This window comes from Anabrus simplex, chromosome 1 (assembly GCF_040414725.1).
Source record: "Anabrus simplex isolate iqAnaSimp1 chromosome 1, ASM4041472v1, whole genome shotgun sequence".
Taxonomy (NCBI): domain Eukaryota; kingdom Metazoa; phylum Arthropoda; class Insecta; order Orthoptera; family Tettigoniidae; genus Anabrus; species Anabrus simplex.
This window is the reverse complement of record NC_090265.1, coordinates 1,052,668,307-1,052,692,918: the sequence shown is the minus strand read 5'-3', so window position 1 is coordinate 1,052,692,918 and position 24,612 is coordinate 1,052,668,307. Positions and strand designations below refer to the sequence as shown.

The 24,612-nt window shown below is 38.1% G+C and overlaps 1 protein-coding gene across 3 annotated transcripts in view; it reads left to right on the top strand.

Annotated features, from left to right (window-relative positions):
- Positions 1 to 6,320: 6,320 nt before the first annotated feature.
- Cp190 (centrosome-associated zinc finger protein CP190) overlaps positions 6,321 to 24,612 on the top strand; it is a 153,558-nt gene continuing 135,266 nt past the window's right edge. The window contains exons 1-2 of one of the 3 annotated variants that reach the window (XM_067137076.2): positions 6,321 to 6,433; positions 7,164 to 7,337. In XM_067137076.2, coding sequence (XP_066993177.2) covers positions 7,200 to 7,337 — 138 coding nt within the window. In that variant the 5' untranslated portion in view covers positions 6,321 to 6,433; positions 7,164 to 7,199. The other 2 variants (XM_067137077.2, XM_067137078.2) reach the window with 2 other exon arrangements.

Genomic DNA, 24,612 nt, shown 5'->3' with positions numbered 1-24,612 from the left:
TATTGAATTGTTGAGCAGTAGGTTCCTAATCAGCGGTATAAGGTAGTTCGTACTACCAATGATACTCTCCAATTTTTCTAACATTATGGTTCTGCTTGTGGTGCCAAAAGCTTTCGAATAATCTATAAAGATGGCATGCAATTTACCCCCTGGTTACTTTAAGGATTCTTCTATGTCAGTCCGGAGACAGCGGATAGCTAAAGTCGTTGATTTTCCTTTTCTAAATCCAAATTGCGACTCCGGTAGGTTATTTTCCACCAGTTTAATGAGACGTTTACCTACTAGTGTTAAAGTCTTTAGCAGCGTACATTCTAGTGCTATTCCCCTAATGAGTTGGGATCTGCGGTGTCACCTTTGTCTTTATATAGCATTTTAATAGTAAATTTTCCCCAGTTGTCTGGTATCCTACCTTGCCGCAAGCATTACTTCATTAGGCGAGTGATGGATTCACCCAATTTTCGGAGAGCAGCTTTAAGATGTTCATTGAAAATGTGATCTGGGCCACATGCCTTGTTATCTTTAGATGCTGTAATAGTTGATACAACCTCATTAATAGAAAACTCGTCAATTTCAGGGATTATTTGAAAAACTGGCACGAAATAATTAGTAGGTCGTGTGTCTCTCTCTTGAAGGACTGCACTCAAGTGCTTTTCCCAAACTTCCATTGGTAAGTTCATAGAGTACTTCGGTTGTCTAGGCTTCAGGGCGAGGTAAGGATCTAGACTGGCACGTTCTATAAGTTTCTTTCTTCTTCCTCTCTATAATCATTTTTGGCTTCTTTTATTAGTAGTTTGTATGTTCTCCTTTTACTGGCATATATTTCAAGAAATTATTTTGTTTTCTCTCTTCTGGCTGTATGTAATGCTTCCAGTACATCTCTACGACATTTATAGCATTCCTTTGTGAACCATGTTGAGAATTCCTGACCACAGATATTGATGGTAGAGTAACATTCTGGAGAAGCACTTCTAGATATAATGCAGCCTCATTAAGATTACCCTCTCGTAATAGGTTAAGTATCGTTTGATTATCTTCACCACAGATAAGAGACGGATTACTTTTTCTACTTATTTTTGTACGTTCTTTAAGGCCCGGTTGTATAAAGCATTTGATCTGAGTTTAACGAGGAAAAATGGCTGCCAGTCAAGTTGAACTTCGATTTTCCGTTGTATAAACGCTAATCTAAGGTCATCTCGTCTCGATCTAAGTTCAGATTTGACTGGCGAATATTCGTCGGTTAATCTCCTTGAACCTAGATCATTATCATTCATATTAAACATTGAACTAGCTCTGAAGACTTGAGAAGTGTTTCCTTGTATCGCAGCTGCGTAAGAATACCGCACCTTAATAATATCGAGATGAGTTATAAATATCTTGAATGCTAGAAGTTAAATAATATTGCTAAAGATCGCTCGATTTTTCAGAAGTGAGGTTATGTGAATATCATATAAACAATAGCCTACTGCCATACCAACACGTTGTTGTTACTTAGTTTTATGATACTGCTTCAATAATGAATTATTTTAAATTATGTTTCAAGTTTACAAAACAAAGCAACTGTGTAATATATATATATATATATATATATAATTTAGCAGAGATATCAGATTATTCCGACTTTTCGTCTGATGAAGAAGAGTTGATTTTACGATGAGCTCCTCGCGTCTTTCGGTACAGACGGAATCCGATGATTGAAATGGGTGATCAAATGTTCAAAACGAGATTTCGTTTCTCGAAAGATATTGAGGAACGACTGGAACTGAAGTTAAGGGACACACTATTAAAAACCTACTCAAAGAAATTATCCCCTGTCACCCATGTGTATGTTTTATGCTACAAGAAGTTTTCAAATGGTTGTTGGAGATCTCTTTAAATTGACAAGTCAACGGCTTTCTCTTTCAACTTTGATGTCACCATATCGGTTTTTTTATTTTCTATTATATGTTTGTACCTTGATAGTACAATATCCACCAGATCGTCCTTTTATTTCGGTGTGAAATTCGCAGAACGCTCCTTTGAAGTTCTTTCCATGTTTACTTCGCGAGATTTCAATATGATCTTCTTCTCCTTCTTCGACAGTCACGGCAGTTTCTTATTTCATTTGTTTACAGTCACGGCCAGGTCAATCCCGCCATTTATGTATTATCCAATGGCCGAGCTATTTCGTATTTCATTTGTTTTGCGGTGTTGCCACGTCCACTTTTTGAACTCCGATTACATTTGAACTACATATGTGTAAACCGAGTTCAGTTTTATACAACACAATGAAGTCGTAATCTCAGCTCATTTTCAGAACTAAGTTCTTAATTGATCTCCAGTCAGATGTCTTTATACAACCGGGCCTAACTGTATCAAGCGCACTAGGCCTATTCTCCAGCTGTAAGGAAGTTGCAACTGGTAGGTGTTTCCGTTGCGCCTCGAGAATAACCTCCTGCTTGATCGGCACAAACTTGGAGTTTATAAACACCAGGTCTATTGTGCTAGCACCATTATGAGACATGTAGGTATTCATGTCAGAGGCATTCACATACCGAAGACCTTCCTCTTCTAAGAAGTCCAAAACTTCTGTTGATTTTCGATATTCTGTATCAATGCGACAATTTAGGTCTCCGGCAATGATAATGGCATCATCCCTAGTAGTCACAGTTAAAACTTTACTAGCTTCCTCAATAATTTCACTTGATGAGAAATCTGGCTGGAAATATACACACACACAAACACACGGCTTCGTTCGAACTACTAAAATGTTCGTAGATCTGTATTGTACACTAAATGTCGAGAATTGATCAGTGAACAGACATGCAATGCCTCCTTTGGGCCTCCCTACTGGAGATTTTTCTGCCATGACGAATGTTGAATAATGTCTACTGGTTTGCCACGCATGCGTTAAAAATGTTTCCACTAGGATTATTACATCACATTCCTGTATAATCTCTTCTAGTATGTTTGTCATGCTCAGCAGTCCTTCAATGTTCCATAATAGTAGCTTAATCTTTGATGTAGGCAAAACGTTGTCGTCCTTATCAGGATTTGGTTGAGAGCATTGTAGCCGAGCCGTTATGGGGTTGAAAATTATACCTCCTGACCAAAATCCTCCCTGGCCAGAATTCTGGATTATTTATTTTTTCTAGGTGGTCGAAACCAATACCAATTCGAAACGCCTTCTTTATACATTTTGCGTCTAATTGGTCACAAATAATGTCATCAGATATATTGTTATCTCGAAGGAATTTAATAATATCCTCTCTCTCCGTGTTCTGATGAAGTTTGCCTATATACAACCAGGCTGTTCTATCAGCCGCACTTAGGTTGCTAGTTTCATCAGTCTTTCTCGAACCTATGATTACCTGTCTACGGTGCCGGTTTCGCTTCACAGCCTCCGTCCAAGTGCCCTCTTCGGCGTTATCAGATGACGTTTCCTTGTCTTCAATTACTCTAATGTTCTGTTCGTGGCTATTTTACGCCACTTGTGGTGATTTCGGGGCATTCCTTTCTTGGCAATCTTCTGTGGTATGTAGCCTTCATTTTCGTGAGTCTAACTATCGACCTGGATTGAAAATTTAGAAACTGCAGGATACTGCTGTTCCCTCTGTTTTCCCTTCTTATCCATCTTACAAAGTCCAACAGATCAAAGCAGAACGTAGACCTATTATAAAACATTCAGTCATTGCCAAAGGTAAGAAAGGGAAATATGAATTAACTGAGCCAAGCTGTGACGAAAGTAATACTTCAGGTGTTTCCCTGCACGAGTGTCCCGCAAATCATGAATTTCATCGTTCCGTTGATGTCCAGTGCGACATTTTAGACGAGAAGATACTAAAAAATGACAGGCTTCACTGGCTGGAGAGTGAGTTTCTGGTATATCTTGAGGATGTGAAGGAAGCATGCCATGAGCAAGGAGCGAGTTTTCTCAGCAATGAAACTTACTAGGCCATTCGCTAACTACGTGCTCTACAGTTCTCTGTATCCGATACTTATTGTCGTCTGGCTTTCATTTTGTGCTAACTAGAGTATTTAACAGCGATTCCCTATAAATGTTCTTTAGCATTTTGAGGAGAACCTCAGGCAACAATGACATGCTGGATTCAAAGGCTGTAGTACTTGCCCTCAACAAAATTTTAAAGATAGGAATTCCTTTGAAACGGCGAAATCAACATACTCGTGAGATGAATGTAATTAGCTGTGTCATGTAATCTAAATCAGTCCCATCGGAAGTGATCCCTAGCATTCCAGGAACAGTGACAGAAATCCTGCCAAATCTTCACAAGCCGCATTGTACGTATTCTCACTTTTACAAAATTTATTTACTGTTGGTTATTAGATAACAGTATTCTAAATAATAACCATACTGTTATTATGCAGTAAACTTAATAGGTACCCTTATTTCTTTTACAGGTCTGGAGGTAGTGTCTGTTAAAGTTGCATCACTTGCTTTCCTCAGTGGTTTCGTTGTGAAGGAAATAAGAAAAGATATAACTTATGAATCATGCCGTAGCCTAATTCAACAAGAAAAATGCAGTTCTCCACTAATAGACATAATTTTTATGTAAGATCGGTGTAATGTCTTCTTCTATCCATCAGAACGGTTGATGTGGATTATAAACATTGTTAATGATTTCGTGTGTGAAGCTGCAAAATTTGTTAATACAGGAGCTTGTAAACCTTTAACTACCGTAGTTCTGCCTGTTTTGAAGAGTTTGGAGGTTTTGAAGTGCGACTCAAATGACAGTTCTAATCATGCTGAGAAATTAGGTCAGGTAATCTGCAAAACTCTTATCCCGAGTATCTTAAAGAACATTGGAGATGAAGTGACTGAACGTTTTGAGAGGGTGAAATACTTAAACAGTAAGCCGATCAACAGGAAAATCACCAGAATGTAAACCTAACAGCTGTGGGGAACTGCGTGCCGCACGTTCTGACTGGCCACGCTTGCAGTACTTCCTCTTAAAACAATAATCACCACCACCACCACGCTTGCAGCGTTCCGGTGGAGAAAGTGTGTACTTCTTGATGTTCACATGTATTCTTAAAGTGGGGGAGGCGATGTATACTAGAAGGCAATGGTCCTGGCTGTCCCAAGAGGGAGAAGTGGAATAATACGACATTATCCTGTGAAGAGAAGCATTCAATTGTTGCGCTATTCCGGAGTTGAAAATCAAGTGTTAAAGGAACTCGCAGAAGGGATTGGCAATATTTCCCTATTTAATATGTAATGTTGCTTCGCGTAAATTTCGTGTGAAGAACCGGGGGGGGGGGGGGTAATTGCAGTCCTGCAGACCACCCACTAAATCCGCCACTGGCAATACACAATACATACAACAATCATGGGCATTAATATGACAAGCAAAAATGCTTGTAGATTTATGCACGGAATGTCGTCAATAAATAATCACAGATACTTCTAAACGTAGTCTGTTTTAAAACAATTTATGATATTCAGGGAGCTCCTATCGGCAAGCAGCATACACATATATTGCATAACACAGAGCCTTCATAACAACCACAAAAGCATAGTGCCTTTCAATAAGGAGAACGATCTTTTACTCACCGCTTGGACTTCTGTTTTAATCAGTAGGGATGGATGCGATTCTCTCCATCTTATCTTCCACCCGGACTGCTGCACCGATGCTCTCCCTCTCACTGTCGTCGCATGAAGAAGTTGAACTTTGACTCTCAAGACGAATATCCATACTGCCCACAGCAGTGACAGTTAATCTTTCGTGTTCCTGAGACTTCGACATTTCGCCAGCTATATGAGCAGTACGGCACAACATTAAACTTGAATTTTTAAAAAAGTAAAGAACCTATCATTAAAGCTAAAGCACTGGAATACTAAACCTTATAACCTAAATATTAAACTGAACCGACTTAAAACACTAGCATAAACTTATTACACAATTCAACGGGAATAACTACAATAATAATGCTGTAGGTACTTAAATACTTGTAAAAAATACGATGTGATAGTCAACAAGGTACGCAGCTAATTGCAACCAGAAGAGCGGCTGAATGACGTAGAAAGCCGCGCGTAAATAACAGCTGACCGATCAATCGCAGCGCTCAAATGTTAAATTCATCACTTATTGGACGACCTTATGATAAATTTCTAGTGCAAGGATGTTTGCAAAATGGTCTTGCACTTCTGGATCTCTTCTTCAATAAGTATTATTATCCCTATCTCGAATAAATGTATAATTCTCTATGTGTTCAATTGTCATGAAAATATTTTAACCATGGTCGATATTACGTTGTATATTCCACTTTTTGGTACCAGGGAACCTATTGATTAATTCTCAGCAAGGAGAAGGTTATTTAGATTTTGTGCCGCTATCTATGCGTAGCTTTCATAACTAAGTTGTTCAATACGTCGTTGGCAATCGAGGTTGAGCTAAGAGATGGAGCTGGGTCGTATGTGTGGAGCATTCAGCACTTGGTCTGTATATTTGAATTAGTAGTAGACAATATTGACAATTTTAAGTTCTAATTTAATTTACTTTTTAGTGACGAATGTTATATTATTATTGATTTGGCTGTAAGCCTGGAACAGTTTTATGTTTAGTTAGGGGCTGTGAATGACCTTGCATGCCGTTTATTTTATGTGAAAGCTACGATTTGTTTGTGAAAAGGTATTTGCCATGTACATGACTTGTTTATCATCGTTATAATGTTTTTAGAACTGACAGGTGAATGGTTCAATGTGTTACCGTTTCCTTCTACATACTTTAATTTGTTTATCACGTAATGTTCTTTTACTTGCGTGATCTTCAAGAACTTTTAAGAGACTTACCAAGATGGTGGGGGATCTAGGTTACCCCTTGTATTCTCTAATTTACTTCTACTCTTTTATGATGATAGCTGTATGAAAAACTGCCGATAAAGAGATTTTTATATCGTCTCAGATTATGAAGATTGTTCTGCTGTAGGTAGAAAATTATGCCATCGTATCTTACTTAGTGTCTTATGGTTACTTAGTACATCTGTCAAGATGTATAAAGTGTATTTTGGTTATATTTACCAATGGACCCTAGACAGTGTGGTGTGCTGTAAAAAAAATTCTCAGTGTTCACTCTTATATTTCCTGACTGTTACTGTTCTTTCATATTGTTCTTACTTAGTGCTAATTTTGACATTTGTACATTTTAAACTTCTTTTTAAAAATACAGGATGTGAATTCAAAGGAGAATGCGAAGGAACCAAACATGAGTGAAGGAAGTGGTATCAAGCAAGTGAAAGTTGATAACTGGGGAATATTTTTTCTTCAGAGACTTCAGCAATTTTTCACCAGAAGTGAATTCTGTGACCTTATACTACAATTCAGTAATAATGAGCAAGTCAAGGTATGTATGCATTGTTGTTTGTGTCATCAATCCACAGACTGGTTTGATACTGCTCTACGTGCCACCTTATCCTGTGCTATTTCTATAAAACTACTACATCTATTCTAATCTGTTTGTCATTTGTCTTTTTTTAGCCTACCCATACTGTTCTTAATACCTACACTACCCTCACAAATCAACTGAACGAGCCTTGTTTGTCTTCCAGATGTGTCCTGTCATTCTCTCTCTCTCTCTCTCCTTCTGATCATGAATAAGATCTACATTATTTACCACCCACCCTTTTCTTCTTTCTTCTTTTCATTTTCATTTATCCTTGACAAATAGAAAAGTGACTTGTTTCTTGTACAAATGTCAAATTAAAAAGTTCTGATAGGTGTACTGATTTGATTGTTCCAGTAGTCACACATAATAATAAAAAAACTTTGGACATATAATTTTCCTTTTTTAGAGCTCCAGTTTTGTAGTATTGTCGATAGAAACAAAAATAACCAAAATTATTGTGTTTGTGTTACCTTAGATTAATTTATTGGAGCCTAATGGCCAAAGAAGAAAAAGGTACATACTCATAAATTATGGAAAATAAAGTTGAGTTAATTACTCCTTGCTGTAGTCAACTAGAGATCTTTCTAATTTCCCGCAGTTCGTTACATGATATTTCCACAAAACATGCATAGGCACTCATTGTTCAGTACGTGGAACTTCTTATTGTGACGTCTTGTGATGAAAACCACGCACGGCAAGTTGCATCATCATCGTAGAGTTCCAGTTTCCCGGGTGCTGTTAATGAGTCTCTTCCACTTCTTCCTGTCCATATACAACTTGTCATGGAGAACATCATCCACTGTCCATCCCCTGGTTAACTAGATCAACCTTGATAATGTCCATCCATCGGGTTTTAGATCTTCCTGAAGGTGTTTTTCCCTCCACCTGTCTTTCCAAATTTATTCTGGCTGTTCTTGTAGGCTCCATCCTCATCACATGCCCGTACCACTGTAGTCTGGATGTGCTGATTCGGTCTAATAGGGATGCCTTTATTCCGGTTTCTTTCCTCACCTCTTCATTTCTTAACTTATCCATCTTGGTCTTCCGGATGATGGATCTAAGAAATTTCATCTCTGATGCTTGCAGTCTTGATGAATCTCTTTTTGTGAGGGTGCACACGTCAATACCGTAGGTGAATATCGGTATGAAATAGCTGTTAAACATCATCATTTTGGCTGGTTTTGGAATCGTGTCATCCCAAAGAAGTGTTCTTACTTCTTGGTAGAATTCTGATCTAGTTGCATCATCACAAACCTCAATTCTTGGTTCTCGCTTGTCCATCTCCTGTCGATCATTACATCCATGGTGTAGAAATCGCTAGAGATTTCTGTGCATTTCTGTTTTCTTCTTTTAATTGCTTCCTCTGCTTGTTTTGTATTAGGTAGTGGAAGTTTCAGTTGCGAGTCTTCAATGTAAAATGGTTCCCTTAACTCTTACACTCTTCAGGATTGAGTTGACTTCAGTACTCCTAGCAACTTCAAGTATCTGGATTTGATGCTGCCTAATGGAGTTAGGCCTGTCACAGTCAATTTCTCCCAAATCATTTCTAAACCATATGTTAATATTGGGGTTGTTTTAGCATGAAATAAAATCATTACTGTTTGCGGTTACATCGCACATTCCTATCTACGAAATGTCACTGTAAAATTTGTCACAAATGGAACATAATAATTGCTTTTACTTAAATGAAGTGAAAAAATCTGCGGTATACTAAGAAATACAGTCGTTATTAGAGAAATATGAATACATTCTTAAGACCAGTACACAGGACTCCTTTGTTGTATTTCGCTGCTGGTGTCGTCTTTTGTTAATTTCTCAAGGTCCAGGACTAGAACCGAGAAAGGGGAGTGCTATGTCTGTGGACTCTCATTATCTTTGTCCATATGACTAGAGCAGCCAGTTGAAACAGCAAAATGGAGGTCAATAGCATTCACGATAAAAAAAAATAGCATGATCCCTGGACCAGTAAATCACTAGTCCACAGAATTCTTCTTATGTACATTGGCCATAGCTTTTTGTCGCCTATTAAATCTTGCATATCGCGATACAATTCAGGAAATGTCAGTGGCACCCAAACGAGCTAGAACTTGCACCTGAAGCAATAAAACGAATGCAAAGAACTTCAGTGAACGCAGACATCACACACGAAATTGTTGAAAGTGTAAGACAAACAAAAGACTTAACGTGTGTTACTGTGAGCGTAGCACCAAAAGTACTTGTAAAGTAGGTAGGCTATACATAATATTCACCAAAAATAAAATATTTCTTAATTTACTGCAGATTTTAGACTTCAACTGTCTAAAAGCAATTATTATGTTCCATTTGTGACAAATTTTACAGTGACATTTTGTAGATAGGAATGCGCGACGTAACCGCTGTTGCAGTGAAAGCCTAGTGATGTTCTCTATATCATACATTCCTCTGATGGCTGCTGTTACCCTTCCCTTAATGTGTAGCCTGAAAGAGTTTCATGTCGACTGTAATGTGGTACTATTTCTGTTTGTTAAATCTAATCCAGATTTACGTACTCATTGGATGTAGATTGTGCTGCCTCAAATGTTAGGGCTGGTTATGTGAACGAATCCGATCCACGAAACAAAACTGTAATATTTGTCCCAAATGGAAGATAATAATTGCTTTTACTTAAATAAAGTGTAAAATCAGCGATAAATTAAATACCGTCATTACTAGAGAAATATGTATTATCTGCACACTTTTTCTGGATGTATTTGTGTACGGTGGTTAGGAGGGAGCTCTCCCGGTTCCGTTAGTGCTGCTAACTGAATGAAAATGAAATTAAATTGAATCGAGAAAATGATCGATCAATATGAAGTTTCTAAACCGTTATTATCTTAAGCCAACAACTGTGTCACACACACATTATATAACATTTCTCGATGCAAATCTTGTTCCTAGTATGAATTCTATAGTTTGGCTTTGCAGTGTAAACAACAACAGTACTAGTACGTTAAATGTATGCCAGATGTCGCACAGCGATGCATAAGCGATTCATAGCTTGTGTTTGAAAGGTTGCCAGTACGAATCTCGAAGATTGCCGAGGTCGACCGATTCAGCACTAGGGTAGAAATATATCCAGAAAAAGTGTGCCTATAATATACGTACTTACGGGCTGTAGACAGGACTCCCTTATGTTGCGTTCCGCTGCTCCAGGGCTAGCACCGACGAATGGGAGTGCTATGTCTGTGAATTCTCATTATTTTTGTCCATATGACTAGCGCAGGCAGTCCAAACGGCAAAATAGCATGATCCCTGGACCAATAATGAATGAGTTAGGGCACAAAACGAAGAAGCAACATGAAGAAAAGACACTTAATTAATTCAAATAACTTCAGTGAGCAAAGACATCACACATGAAAGTGTTAGACAAACAAAACACATACGGAAGCGTGGCGACGTAGCAGAAAAAATAGTTGTAAGGTGATAAAAATATGTAGGCCTATCCATATTATTGTCTACAAGTAAAATATTTTGTACTATTTCTTAATTTACTGCAGATTTTGCACTTTATTTGAGTAAAAGCACTTATCTTCCATTTGGGACAAATATTACAGTGACATTTCGTGGATCCAATTTGTTCACGTAACTGTTAGGGCCTACTCATCGAGGTGCAACAGGGGCAGTGATGATAAACAATTTATTCAATATACAAATAAAGAAGTAATCTTTCATCCCTGAAGGTGGTGTATCTCTTCCGATGCACACTCTGTACCTTTTCAACCACATACCAGTGACTTTAATCACCTTAAATCTCTAACAGGACTGTAATTGAACTCCGGACACCCAGAACAGAACATCTAATAATTTTATCTGTTATACTATGAAGTTAAACAACATACTGCTTTTATGATTGGTGATGTCATTGCAAATTTGGATATTGCAACACAGTGGATTGTAAACATTCCAAGAGTTCACTAGTGGTAGACTATCCTCAAGTGTTTGTAAGTAATTTTTAAAAAAGTAATCATCCAGTTCCCCTGTCCAGCTTCAGCTGGGTTGGGATGTTTATGGCACCCGTCCTTCTTCCTCACTCTGACCACCAGTTTGTTCCAGTCCAAGTTCCTTCTACTTATTCTTAATCACTTTCAACCACTTTAATCGCATCCAGGAGATAGTGGGTTCGAACCCCACTCTTGGCAGCCCTGAAGATGGTTTCCCATTTCCACACCAGGCAAATGCTGGGGCTGTACCTTAAGGCCACGGCCGCTTCCTTCCAATTCCTAGGCCATTCCTGTCCCATCGTCGCCATAAGACCTATCTGTGTTGGTGCGACGTAAAGCAACTAGCATTCCATAATTTTCGATTCTCTCGCTCAATATGTCGAGTTGCCCTTTTACTTCCTCTCTGTTTGCTCGTCACGCCACAATATAATCTTGCTGTGAGATTGCATTCAGGAGATGGTGGATTTCAATCCCACCTTCAGCAGCTCTGAATAGGGTTTTCCGTGGTTTCACATTTTCACACCAGGAAAATGCTGGGGCTGTATCTTAATTAAGGCCACAGCCACTACCTTGCCAATAACAGCCCTTTCCCATCCCTCCATTGCCGAAAACTTTTGATGTGTTGGTGCGACGTTAACCCTTACTCTGGTCAGTTAATTATTGACCCATTCATAAAAGAATGCAGGTCTTCAATGTGCTATCTATGTTCCAACGGGAGATAGGAACTCGTTAGTATAAATAATGGCCATTATTAGACATTTACAATGCTTATTCAGCAGGGAAATGTATTCTGCGCCTACCAGATTGTGAGGAACCAGGTGTGGAGGAAGGAAGTACGTTACCAATGCTTATTGTTGACCATAGATTGGATTGTTAATTGTAATATATTTTTACCTAAAGAGCAACAATATGTAAAGGATAATACCCTCAGACTCTGTTATATGAGGACAGCAGATTAGAATACTACAATTACGCCCTATTATACGAATAGCATAGGCTTTGGCTTAACAGCTGCTAGTTTAGGCTGCAGTGACTATATAGATATAGTGCAGCCAACTCGGTTTGATTTCTGATTGGCTGCGCCTGGAGTTGCGCTCGATCCACCATAATCATCCCTAGCACTGTATTGTAAACACATTGTTTTAATGGTCGTAATTTGCAGAGTTGGTGAAAATGCTGGGTTTTTGTGCTTTCGGCTGTACCAACAGGCCATGGTTAAAAGAGAAGGTTGGTCTCCTGCTGATACATCACATTTATGTGAAATAAGTTCATTGTACTTAATTTTTTTAAAGGTAATCAAAGTACTCCACGAACCTACTATGCTGGCATAGCAGGGGCGAGGTGATACTCCCAATGGCGGATAGAGTGGGTCCTAACCGGCTTCTCCGGCAGACTTGAGGGAAATAAAATACCTCTCGTGGACCAAACACACAACCCCCTGTGGGTGGGGGACGCAGATGAAGAATACACCCAAGGTATCCCCTGCCTGTCGTAAGAGGCAACTAAAAGGGGTGACCAATGGATGATCAAATTATAACCATGATACTACTTGTAATTAGGACCACCATGCAAGGAACACCATGAGTTGCTTTTACTTGCGCGTAGTACCACTGTGTTGGGTACCAAATAGGTTTGTGATTAGTAGTAACCGAAAGCGCGATGGCTTTTACAGTATCTGTGATTAGTAGCACTATATGAGCGACACCATGGGATGAGGGAACCCATGGTTCTGGCTTGCCTATGATTAGTACCCACTATGTGAGGAACACCACGGGATAGTGCGAGTCCCTATGGTTAGTCCACTTTTGTGAAGAACACCATAGGTATGCTTTGCCTGTAAATAGCGACACAATGTGCGAAACACCATAGGTCTGTGTTACATGTGCGCATTACATTATCTGTGAGTAGTACCATAATGTGTGGAATACCGCGAGACTATGTTACTTTTGATTAGTACCGCAACATGACAAATATCATGGTTCTACTTTCCTAGCAATAAGTACCATTATGAGGGGTTGATGACCTAGAGTTGGACCCGTTTAGACTACAAGCATCATCAATTCAGTATTGTGCTTTAGAAGCAGTCCCGTGGTCAGTAATACTATTGTTTAACGCTAGTTTCTGGGAATGTGGGGCATTGCGGGTCGGATCCACTGATTGTTTTAACTTCATATCCATCCATTCGTTCTTCGTCCTCACGTTTTGAATTGTGGTCAGTGGATGTTTTTGGGCTTTTAATTTGTCATTTTATTTCGTCTCATTTGGGGCCGATGACTTAGATGTTAGGCCCCTTTAAACAACAATCATCATCATCATCATCATCAATCAAAGTACTCACAATATAGTTAGTTGGAATGACCGGCATGCAATTTCATTTCACTAGGCATGTTTTGAACCGTATATGTGGGATAATTATGGGAGGATGGGGAAAACAATTCTGAGATGGTAATGCCGTTCCCACAATTAGTTAAGATTGGAAGAAATATTCAACTAAATTGTCTTGCATTTGCTGATGATCTGGCGCTATTAGCAAATAGTATAGAAGAAGCAAAATTTCAAGTAGAGGAACTAGGAAGATTAGCAGCGAAGGTTGGGTTGAAAATATATTTCGAGTAAACGGAAATGATGCCATCCTTTCAACTTGATACTCCACATATCACATTAACCCTGGAGAGGGCGTGTCACGGTCTATTCAACTTGGTTCAGAGATAAATGTTTATAATTCTTAAAGTTAATGGGCCGCTAGCTTCCTTCCCTCAGTACCTTACATTGCACTCGTCTACTATCGGTGTGCATAAACAATTCATCCCTCATGCTCCTCAGTTTCAGCCTAAGTGCATTGCTTGACGGACCCGGTCTAAAACACCTGACGCACCCCACGACGTATGCGTGTTTATGAATTAAATTTTACTTGATTTTTTCAGTTAATATACCAGGAATGTGTCAATTTTGTTTTATTTTTGTGTAAAAAAAACTGCGTTCATATATGTAGTGAAGTCCAACGTATCATGGATAGAAACAGGGAAAGAGGAATTGAAAGACATATAAAGAGTGTTACTCATTTTCACGCACAAGCCACCGTTGGCCAGTGACTTTGTTTTTTACAATCTTGAACATTACTTGAATTAATTCGTATATAATGTAAAGGCATGCGAAAGGTAACTTTAACATTCAAAGGTGTAATTATTTGAAAGAACTAAACCAACAGCTATGCGTGAGAGATTTGCAAGAACTGTATTCAGACTCTCCCAACAGGGCTAAAAAAGAACATTCGCTAAATGTTAGGATTGTGTGATGAAGAGCAGCCCTCTGCAGCTCTACAAGAACTGGAAAGGCCTACTGCAACAGCAAAAAACAGAGAAACCAAGACTAGGTCCCATGTATGCCAGTGACATGTTTACAAAGAACACTTGGCAGTGACGTGTTCGGTGCAGTACGGAAAGTCAAGAATCTAGTGATGACGCAGAATGAACGTCAATTGTTTAACATCCGTTTTTTGTATTGTCGAAATACCTTTGAACATTATTTACAAGTTTGTGTAAAATTATTTACTAGTTCTGTAATATTAAAAATAGTTTTTGCTTAATTTGTGCTTCTTTTTTTCATGACCCGGTCTAAAACACCGTGCGCGCCTCCTCGCAGGATTATTTCTACGTGCCCTCTCCAGGGTTGAATAATGCTCAGAAAATAAAAGTTTTAAATAAATTTAAATATCTTGGTGAAATTGTCACTTGGAATGCTAATGAAAAAGAATCCATTGATAATAGAACTCTAAAATAGAGACAAGCACAACAAATTTCATGGCCGATTTACAAAAAGCAGTCTCTTTCAGGTAATGCTAAATTTCACCATTATAACTCCGTCATCAAACTAGAAGCAATGTATGCAAGTGAAACATTATTCAAACTTAATACCCAAGCAACAACAGACAAATTGCAGAAAGTGGATAGAAGAATTCTCTGGACAATTATTAATAAAAAACATCAAGTTGATGGCCAGTGGAGACTTTTACCCAATTCAGTAATTTACAAAGAAAGTGAATCAATTATTGACATGATGAGAAAACGTAGGATTGTATTTTTTGAACATATATACCGGTTGCCAAATTTTAGACTCCTAAAATAGCTTTTTGATTTCTTTTGGAATAGTAAAACAAAAAACACTTGGTTTAAAGAAATACAAATGGATTTGGATGAATTAAAAATTACTACAGAGCAAATTGAAAACAGAGAAGATGATTCTAAACAACAAATATACAAAACAATCACTTTAAACATCAAAATGTAAGTGGTACGTTATATCAGCAGAAGAACGGGCTGCAAGATAGTCTAGAATGAAGAAGTTTCAGGAAAAGAAGAAATTACCAAGTTTTAAAAAATGAACTTATTTTTTTATGTACTTATTTCTTAAAGATTTTATTGTATAAGGTTGATTTTGGTGCTCCAATGTGGGCGTAAATAGTGTAAATGAATAAAAATGTGACAATCAAAAACTCTCTCAAATTAAAATTTTATTTTGGAAATACAGGTTATGAAGAGCTCATGGAGCAAAATTATCCGCTTCCTTCCTTAAAAGAACCCTTCGTAGGAATGTTAAGGTATTCCTTTTCAGCCTGGCATTCTAGAGGATGTTATTAAGTACTTCAAATAAAGGTGATCTCTTTAGCAATGAAGAAAACCAATGTTCTGTTAATGAATGAAGTGTCCATTACACCAGGGAATGAATATGACAATTCATGCAATGCATTAATTGGGAAAATTGCCTTCACAATGAGGGAGCTACACATGCTTTAGCGTTTATGTTGGGTGGTTTATTAAATAGATGGAAACAGTTCTATATTTTTTCACTGGAGAAAGTACAGATGGTGCTGTGTATGGAAATATTATTTCAGACATTATAATGAAACCCCAAGAAATACGTCTTAATATTTTGGCAGTTGTGTCAGGTATGAGTGCACCAAATAAAGGATTTTGGAGGAGTGTCAGTGTAACTGCAGGACGTCACAGGACAGTAGCTAATTACTTTGGCATCCTTGTGACAAAAAACAAAAAATCTATGCCATTCCAGATCCAGTTCACCTATTCAGGAATATTAAAAGGCATGGTCAATAATAACAATCAGTCAATCGTTGAAGAATTTGGCCTACCGTCTGTTCAAGTCGAGGTATCTCATGTACAGGAACTAACTGCATACCAACAAAATTTAGGTCCTAGTTAGCACTGAATGTTACTGTAGAAGATGAGTACCCATGTCACTTCAATCAAATTTGGGTGTCAAGGTCATCATCATTCCGTCAGTAGTGTTAGTGTTAGTGCTTGGTTTGTAGATTTGGATGAAAATTGGTTTGCGCTTATGACTTGTTGTAGCACAACCGTAGCATTAAGCAAACGCAATTCTGATGCATATAATGAAAATATTTCCTTCCTCAATCGTTTTGTGGACATCTTTTCTAAGGCTCTAACAGGTTTTCTTGATTGTGCTAAGCAATTAGTGTCAGCAGAAAAGTGCAAGAACCTTAAATACCTAAACATTTCAGTATAATGAGCCTAAGCTTGACCCCCATTGAAAAGAATTCTCTGTATTGTTTGGGTTATCTAATTAAGAGGGCCGATGGCCTTGATGTTAGGCTCCTTTAAACAAGCATGATCATCTAATTAAAAGCATTAATAAGAATTCCAGGCACTGTGAGAAATGTTTAAAGATCTTAGATAGTTTAGAGCAATATGGCTTACCTTATGGGAAGTTAACTCAAATGTTTCAAAGAGAGCACATTATGGTTTGTAAATTAGCTTACATTTCAGTTTGTATTAGAAATGGAAGAATTGTTTTCTAACAAAATTGATTTTTTGAAGTCACAAAGCAAGTCTATTGACATTAAGATTTTTGGTATCGAAAGTGAATTTCTGCAATGCCTGACTGTCATGATTATTTGTTGAACACATTCATAACAAGGTACATTGTATTTAGGCTAAAAATTGATTCAAGAAGAAAGAAAAGTATCTTTAGCAGCAAGTCTGTGGCAGTACATGCATCTGTAATTTAAATAATGTTTGATAAAGAGGCTTGCAGACTGATCGCTGAAAGGCATAACAGTCTATAATGATAATGTATGTATGTATGTATGTATGTATGTATGTATGTTGATAAACTTAGGTGACCAGAATTCTTTCGACAAACTACATAATGTGGAAGATAAAAAATAATGTGGTAAATCAATGGCAATATCGTGAAATTTTGTCAAATGTACGGTACCAGTTTGACTTGTATGGTATGCACATGCAAGTACATAGTTAATAACATTGGGGACTCACTTTTAATGCTTCTAGGAGAATTTGCCACTTCCAGCAGTTTGAGATAATCCTTTCTAATTGTTACCCCAAACACTTCATAAATAAATTTTTATCTTCCATTTGGGGCCGATGACCTAGATGTTAGGCTCCTTTAAACAGTAAGCATCATCATTATCAATTATATCTTCAATTTAACTTCAATCACACGCCTCATTCTCACTGAATTACACAGTATATACTGAAGAAATTAACTTCAGAAACGCTTGTGCAATAACAGAAAAATCTTACCAGTTTCAATCACTGTGAATCATTGATGTCATTGTCCGACTCGTTGGCTGAACGGTCAGCGTACTGGCCTTTGGTTCAGAGGGCCCCGGGTTCGATTCCCGGCCGGGTCGGGGATTTTAACTTTAATTGGTTAATTCCTACGGCACGGGGGCTGGGTGTATGTGTTGTCTTCATCATCATTTCATCCTCATCACGACGCGCAGGTCGCCTACGGGAGTCAAATAGAAAGACCTGCACCTGGCGAGCCGAACCCGTTCTGAGATATCCCGGCACTAAAAGCCATACGACATTTAATTTTCATTGATGTCATTGCCTCATGATTAAGAAAGCCAGATGTCCCAGAGGCCCATTTCATTCAGCATTATCTGGCATTGATTAACTTGTGAACTAGCGCTGTCATCTATTCTAAATAAAACATTTTCTCATACAACTTATGTACATGCAGTATGTAGCTTACAGTAAAATCAGTTATAAGCTCATGCAATGTGTGTAAACAACATGCTGTCAACTTAATAGAGAACATGGATGTTATTACATGTATTTACTAGTATCATTATTTTCCTGTTTTTCCAGTTAATAAATATGAAATAGAAATTATAAAATTCAGTGTGTTTCAGTTCATTCATATTTTCTTTGCTTTCTTTGCTCCTAACCTTGCCGTGACACAATCGGCTGTGGGAGTGGTTGGGATGAACATGGCAGCCACATGGGCTTGGCCACATTGTATTATAATATAGTCACTATAGTTTAGGTTATCCTTGCAGCTGTACAGTCGGGAGACTGTGGGACTGGTCCCCATTGTCGGCTGTCCTGCACTAAGACAAAGGCCGGGACAGATCTTGTAATAGGCCACAGCCACTACCTTCTCAACTCGCACTGAAATCACCTCTACAAATCTCCTTGGCCTGAGAGAGGGAGTTACCCTCTAGGCCTGCTGTACCCCTTCAGGGTACAGAATGAAAGTATGCTGAAATAATCCTCAATATTTTACATACACATATACCTACATAATGGCAGAAATGGATTGTTCCACTACACAATACATTGATGTTCATTGGCCTTTGATGACTCTCTCCCACTACCCTAGATTTTTCAATCCCCTTCCAGCTTCCAAGTTCTGCATTCCGTGCGGCTGCATGTAGTGTGTAATTAGGAAGCATCTGGTACACAACCAGGTATGAAAATGAGCATAAAAACAAGTTTTACGGCATCCTTCAAGTTGAATGTATTTTAATATGCTGTAGGAGAGTCATAAATACAAAGTTCAACCATGTATGATTCGTTATTGGCATAATCAGAGAGACAAAAAGTAAGAATATAGTTTTAGGAGTTATATTGATATATTTTATAAAATAATAATAATCGTATGGCCTCAGCTACCGTTTGCAGACATTTCGATTTGACGCCATCTGGCTGTCTGCTCGTCAATTTCGACGTTCCGTTTTACTCTAGGTCCGCTAGATGGCAGACAGAGTAAACTGGATCTCTCTTGGGCGTCTATGGCTGAGATTTAATTAATTTTGTCGGGTAAATACCAAATGTATCACCAGAGATCTTTTACATGCCGACATCGTACGACATGGAGTGTCGAATGGACTTTTTTCCGCCCTTCAAAAATCCGACTACCTCTGCCGGGTTTGAACCTGCTATCTTGGGATCCGGAGGCCGACACTCTACCACGGATCCACAAAAGTCGGCCAGTATTAGAACAAAATATTTAGTATTTCAGGCAGTTGTTTCAAGACGACATTGCAATGCTATGCAGCCTTGAACTTTGCACAGCACTGTACGGCTGTGTGCAGCACTTATTCGTGTGACAAGTCGGCTGTGGTTATGCATGAGGGGCTGATACAGAACCATTTTACCGAGGGAGTTGGCTGTGCAGGTTGGGGTGCGCGGCTGTGAGCTTGCATTCGGGAGATAGTGCATTTGAATCCCACTGTCGGCAGTCCTGAAGATAGTTTTTTGTGGTTTCCCATTTCCACACTAGGCAAATAATGGGGCTGTACCTTAATTAAGGCCACTGCCACTTTATTTCCACTCCTAGTCTTTCCTATCCCATCGTCACCATAAGACCTATCTGTGTCGGTGAGACATAGAGCCAATTGTAAAAATAAAATAAAAAACAGAAAAAAGAAAAGTGTTTTGATGTTGTGTGAGTTGCACCATGTTGGATTCCTAACCTCTCTTCTACAGTTCTGTTAATACAGTTTTACCAAGTAATAGACTAACTAAATTAATTGAAGAAGGAATTTCTGCAACAATTATATTTCATATTAAAAAATCAAACTGGATTATGATGAAAATAGTCCCAGGATTCAAATGTTAGAAACTCTATAAAATATATTATATTTTTTAACAACATTGTTACTGGCTTCTTACCAAGGCAAACATAATGGAACTAAATGGATACTTCTCTTAAAGCAGTGATTTATGTAAAACTACTAATGCTAAGATGAACGAGAAGCTGCTAATGTGCTTTTCTTGATCTTTTCAGATCAGAACAGTATACAGTGTAAGTATTACATTCTGTGTGGTGTAGGTGCCTTTATTTATGCCCCTACTTCATGAACCTGCGAGTGATTGGTTCTGAAAGTCAGGGTAGCAGTTGCTGTGGAATAGAAAGGAACGTTTTGGACATATTTTGTGTCCTGGTCCCCCTTATGCTCTGGTAGCTAGGATTACTCAATCTACTGGTGAACCCAAAGCCTGTAGTGTTGGATTCGCGTGGGGACTTTGTAAGACCTGCACCTTGCTTCATAGAAATTTAATATTCACAATATTTTTAATAAGCTTAATTTATTTTCCGTTTGAAAGACCAGGACTCCTTGGAAATGGATCAGCGAACAAAATGTAATTCAATGGATTGCTATCTGTAACAATGGGCCTAATGAAAAGAAGAAAATAGAAAGGGGTGAGTCTTTTCTTTTTCCGGTATTATGTTGTTACCATATGTTTTCTTGTCGGTAGTTTATAGTTATTGCTCAAAATTAGTTTCGGCAGACTGAAGAATCTAACAGTTATAAAATAACTGAATCAAAACTGAAAAGAGATAGTTTCAGATATTACAAATTATAACTAGACACTGGATTTTAAAGAGAAGTCCTTTATTCTTTCCAATGCGTAAACATGAAAAATGAACACCAAAGTCAAACGATGAACTGAGTAACATGCAGGACACGAACGTTCATTTGCGTGAAGTCTTCCTACATATATTGTTTTTGTCTTATATACTTATAAGTTAGTTTTAAGTGGAGATAGTGTTTTATAAACGAATGCATTGTCACACATAGTGGCATACACCCCATTTCCCGTTTTGACATGCCCCATTTGGACCTGACCAAATATTTATCATGTGGCATACACCAGACATTGTAATCTCAATCATAGTTTCATGATCTATAGCCTATGTGAATGTATTGCTCAGCTGAAGATGACCCTATGTAGGGGGTCGAAACCGGTACTGTGTAATAAATAAGTATTGATGAAGTGGAAGTCCTTTCCTATTCTAATTAAGTAATCCACCACAACATTTATAAATGTATCCTACTTCCGTATTAAAGGATTTTAATTCAATTTTTTTTCTGTTTCTCTTTTATAGCTTTCATTTCCTTTAATAGCTGGGTTTTCCCTCGATAGATAATTTTTTATCAATATTTTAAAAAAGGCACAATTTCCCCAAATGTAATATTACATTATGGATGGATGCGATGAAAGGAGGTAATGGGAGTGTTCTGTGACGAGAATGATGATATGCCTGAAGTCAAAAATTTACTGTACAGTTGTTCGTCCAGTTGCTATCTAGGAGTTGAGTGCTGGTCAGTTACGGGACGAGTAGAGAACCAACTTCACATTATGGAGGCGTTTATGTTGTGTTGGTTGATGGGAATATCTCGCCTTGACCACATTACAAATGACACTATTCGTATGAAGATTGGCATTGCCCCAATAAATGAGAAAATGCATCAAATGTCTTGAATGGATGGTCACATCATGCGTGCAATATCTTCACCAATACTGCCTACTCCCTTAAAGTCATCAGAATTCAACCAATTGGAAAGCCATACAATGATGGCGGGATGTCATTAACAACATAAGAGCACTCCACCTACAGCTTAATGATATTTCCGATCACGGGAAATGGCATTTCTTGATCCATCGAGTGGATTCTACACCAGTAGGTTAAACGCTTAGAAGAAGAAGAAATTACATTAAACAGTGGTTTGTATATATTGTGCTCCAGTCAGAGAAGCAAGCACACACGCTTGGCTTGTATAAATATGCGTCTACCGCCTCTCATTGTCTTGAAACTTGGACTCATCCATGCGCACACAAGTAGAGTGACCCCCCAATGACTTGAATGTTCAAAGCACTTATGGGACACTTAATATAATTGTTACACAGGTAGTCTTAACTTGTCCATTACAAAAGTAGGATGTACAGACATTGAACTTCTGGTGTGAATTTCTTCAACAGTTTAAGATTTTTGTGATTTGTCATATTTAATATCACCAGTATTGATGAAAACAGGACGTACGTACTTAGACCTTTTTAAGTAGTTCAAAGTTTGATGTGTCTGATAGTATTTAATATCAGTGTTGATGAAAATAGAATGTACGTAATTGGACTTTCATTATATATTTTTTAAACAGTTTAAACTTTGCTGTTTGTCTATGATGAACAATATGTAACACCACTGTTGATGAAATGGCAAAACCATGTTCTAGTAGCAAGCTATGGAATGCAGTAAGAAATTTCAAGGAAAATAACCATTGAGACAGAGGTAAGAATATTAGTTGCTTCTTATGCAGTGTTAATACAGGATAATTTAAAACCATGTAATCACTGTTTGTAATTCAATAATTTCAAAACAAAACGACTTACACTGACTAATCTTATGTGTAAGTATAATGTATTGGTAACGTTTGTCATGAGTAGGTGACACTGGCAATTCGCCATGCATGCGCGAGTGGTGGTGACCAAAACAGCGAACAACAGTCAAGTAGACAATGGCTGTGGTAAGGGTGTCACTTGCTGAATGCAAGTAGTACTGCAAATGCAAGAACACTCAGGAAGTACAAAGACGGTTGCAGGAGGAGTTTGGAATACCTCCACCAACACTTCGCACAATTACCTGTATTCGTGATAAGTTTGAAGCTGACAGAATGGTGCATGACATGTACAAGGCAAGATCCGGCTGACCACAAACGGCTATAAGCTCAGTATCCAGTGCTGCGGTGTTGCAACTTTGTTGTAGACAATCACCACAAAAATGTCCGGCTCCATGGCTAAATGTTTAAACCATCTTTGGTTAATTTCCCTGGCACGGGGCTGGGTGTATGTGTTGTCTTAATCATCATTTCATCCTCATCACGACGTGCAGGTCGCCTACGGGAGTCAAATCGAAATATGTCCTCGGACACTCCCGGCACTAAAAGCCATACGCCATTTTTACTACAAAAATCAGCATACTAGGGCGCGCGCGAAAGTGGGGTGAGCCGTGCAGGTATGAGACGCATTCTTTAACCCTTTTAGTACCAGTCCCTTATAGGTGGTGTATGGGAAGAATACCAGGCTTATTTTTAAGAAATTGCAATGTTTCAATAAAATCATTATAACTTGCTTATTGTTGAAGATATGCCTCCAAAATTTTTACTTATCCTAGAAAGGGAGTTGCTTTACGTGTTTTTAAATTCACAAGCTATGTTACATTAACGCTATACATATAAAAAATAATTTGTTTAATAATTATCAAAATGAAAATTGAAAAGTCAAAATTGAGATAAAGAAATATAAATTAAAATTATACACTGAAAAATATTGTCTGCAGATACATGCTCTTGGTTCACTATTTGCCAAATTTCAATATCCTAGGCACTATAAGTTTCTAATTTTTAAAAGATTTTATTTCACTATACAAATGTACACAGTTCATGCGAGTTCACTTTTAACACTTGATACCCTATGCATATGCCATAAGCATCTTTTCAATAATCTGCCATCTAATTTCACCAAAAGTTCACCTTCCCTAGGTAGATTTTGCTTGAGTAAGGCATTGTTTATTAGGTTTTTCTCCTGGATTCATTCCTTTTCTGTAGATTCTATTATGAAGGAAGTGAACTTGATCCGTGTCATAACTAGAAGTATTTTGTTTATAAATCAAGTACGAATTCAGCACCATTAGCGCAAAGATACAAAATACCACCTTCTTCCAATATTTTAGTGTTCAGCGCTCATGAAAGTGTGTGTACAGCATCATGTCAGATGCGTCAACTCCCCGCATTGAATTGTTGTATTTGAGGACTACAGCCGCCCTTCTTACTTCAGCCTTCTGTCCTCGATGCCTCTTGACTGTTGTCTTAGTGTGTGCTGTGCAGGATGTAGGCACTAGATTTTTCTGTGATTTTTTTTTTTTTTCTGGTACCTAGCAACAAGAACCTCATTACTCCGAAAATACTTCTTGTCCTACACCAAATTTTCCTTTCAGCCCCTGCGGAATATTCTTTTCTATTGCACCTGAGGGTGCCTGTTAGGTGAGTACCATTTTCAAATAGGTACTTGGCCGAAGGAATACTGGTAAAAAAGCTGTCAGTAAAAACGTGGTAGCCATTCTTCAAATAGTTTCCCATAGTCAGTAATGTATGAACTACTACATGTCCCAAGTCAAACTTCTTAATTTTCTGTGTCTACATCACT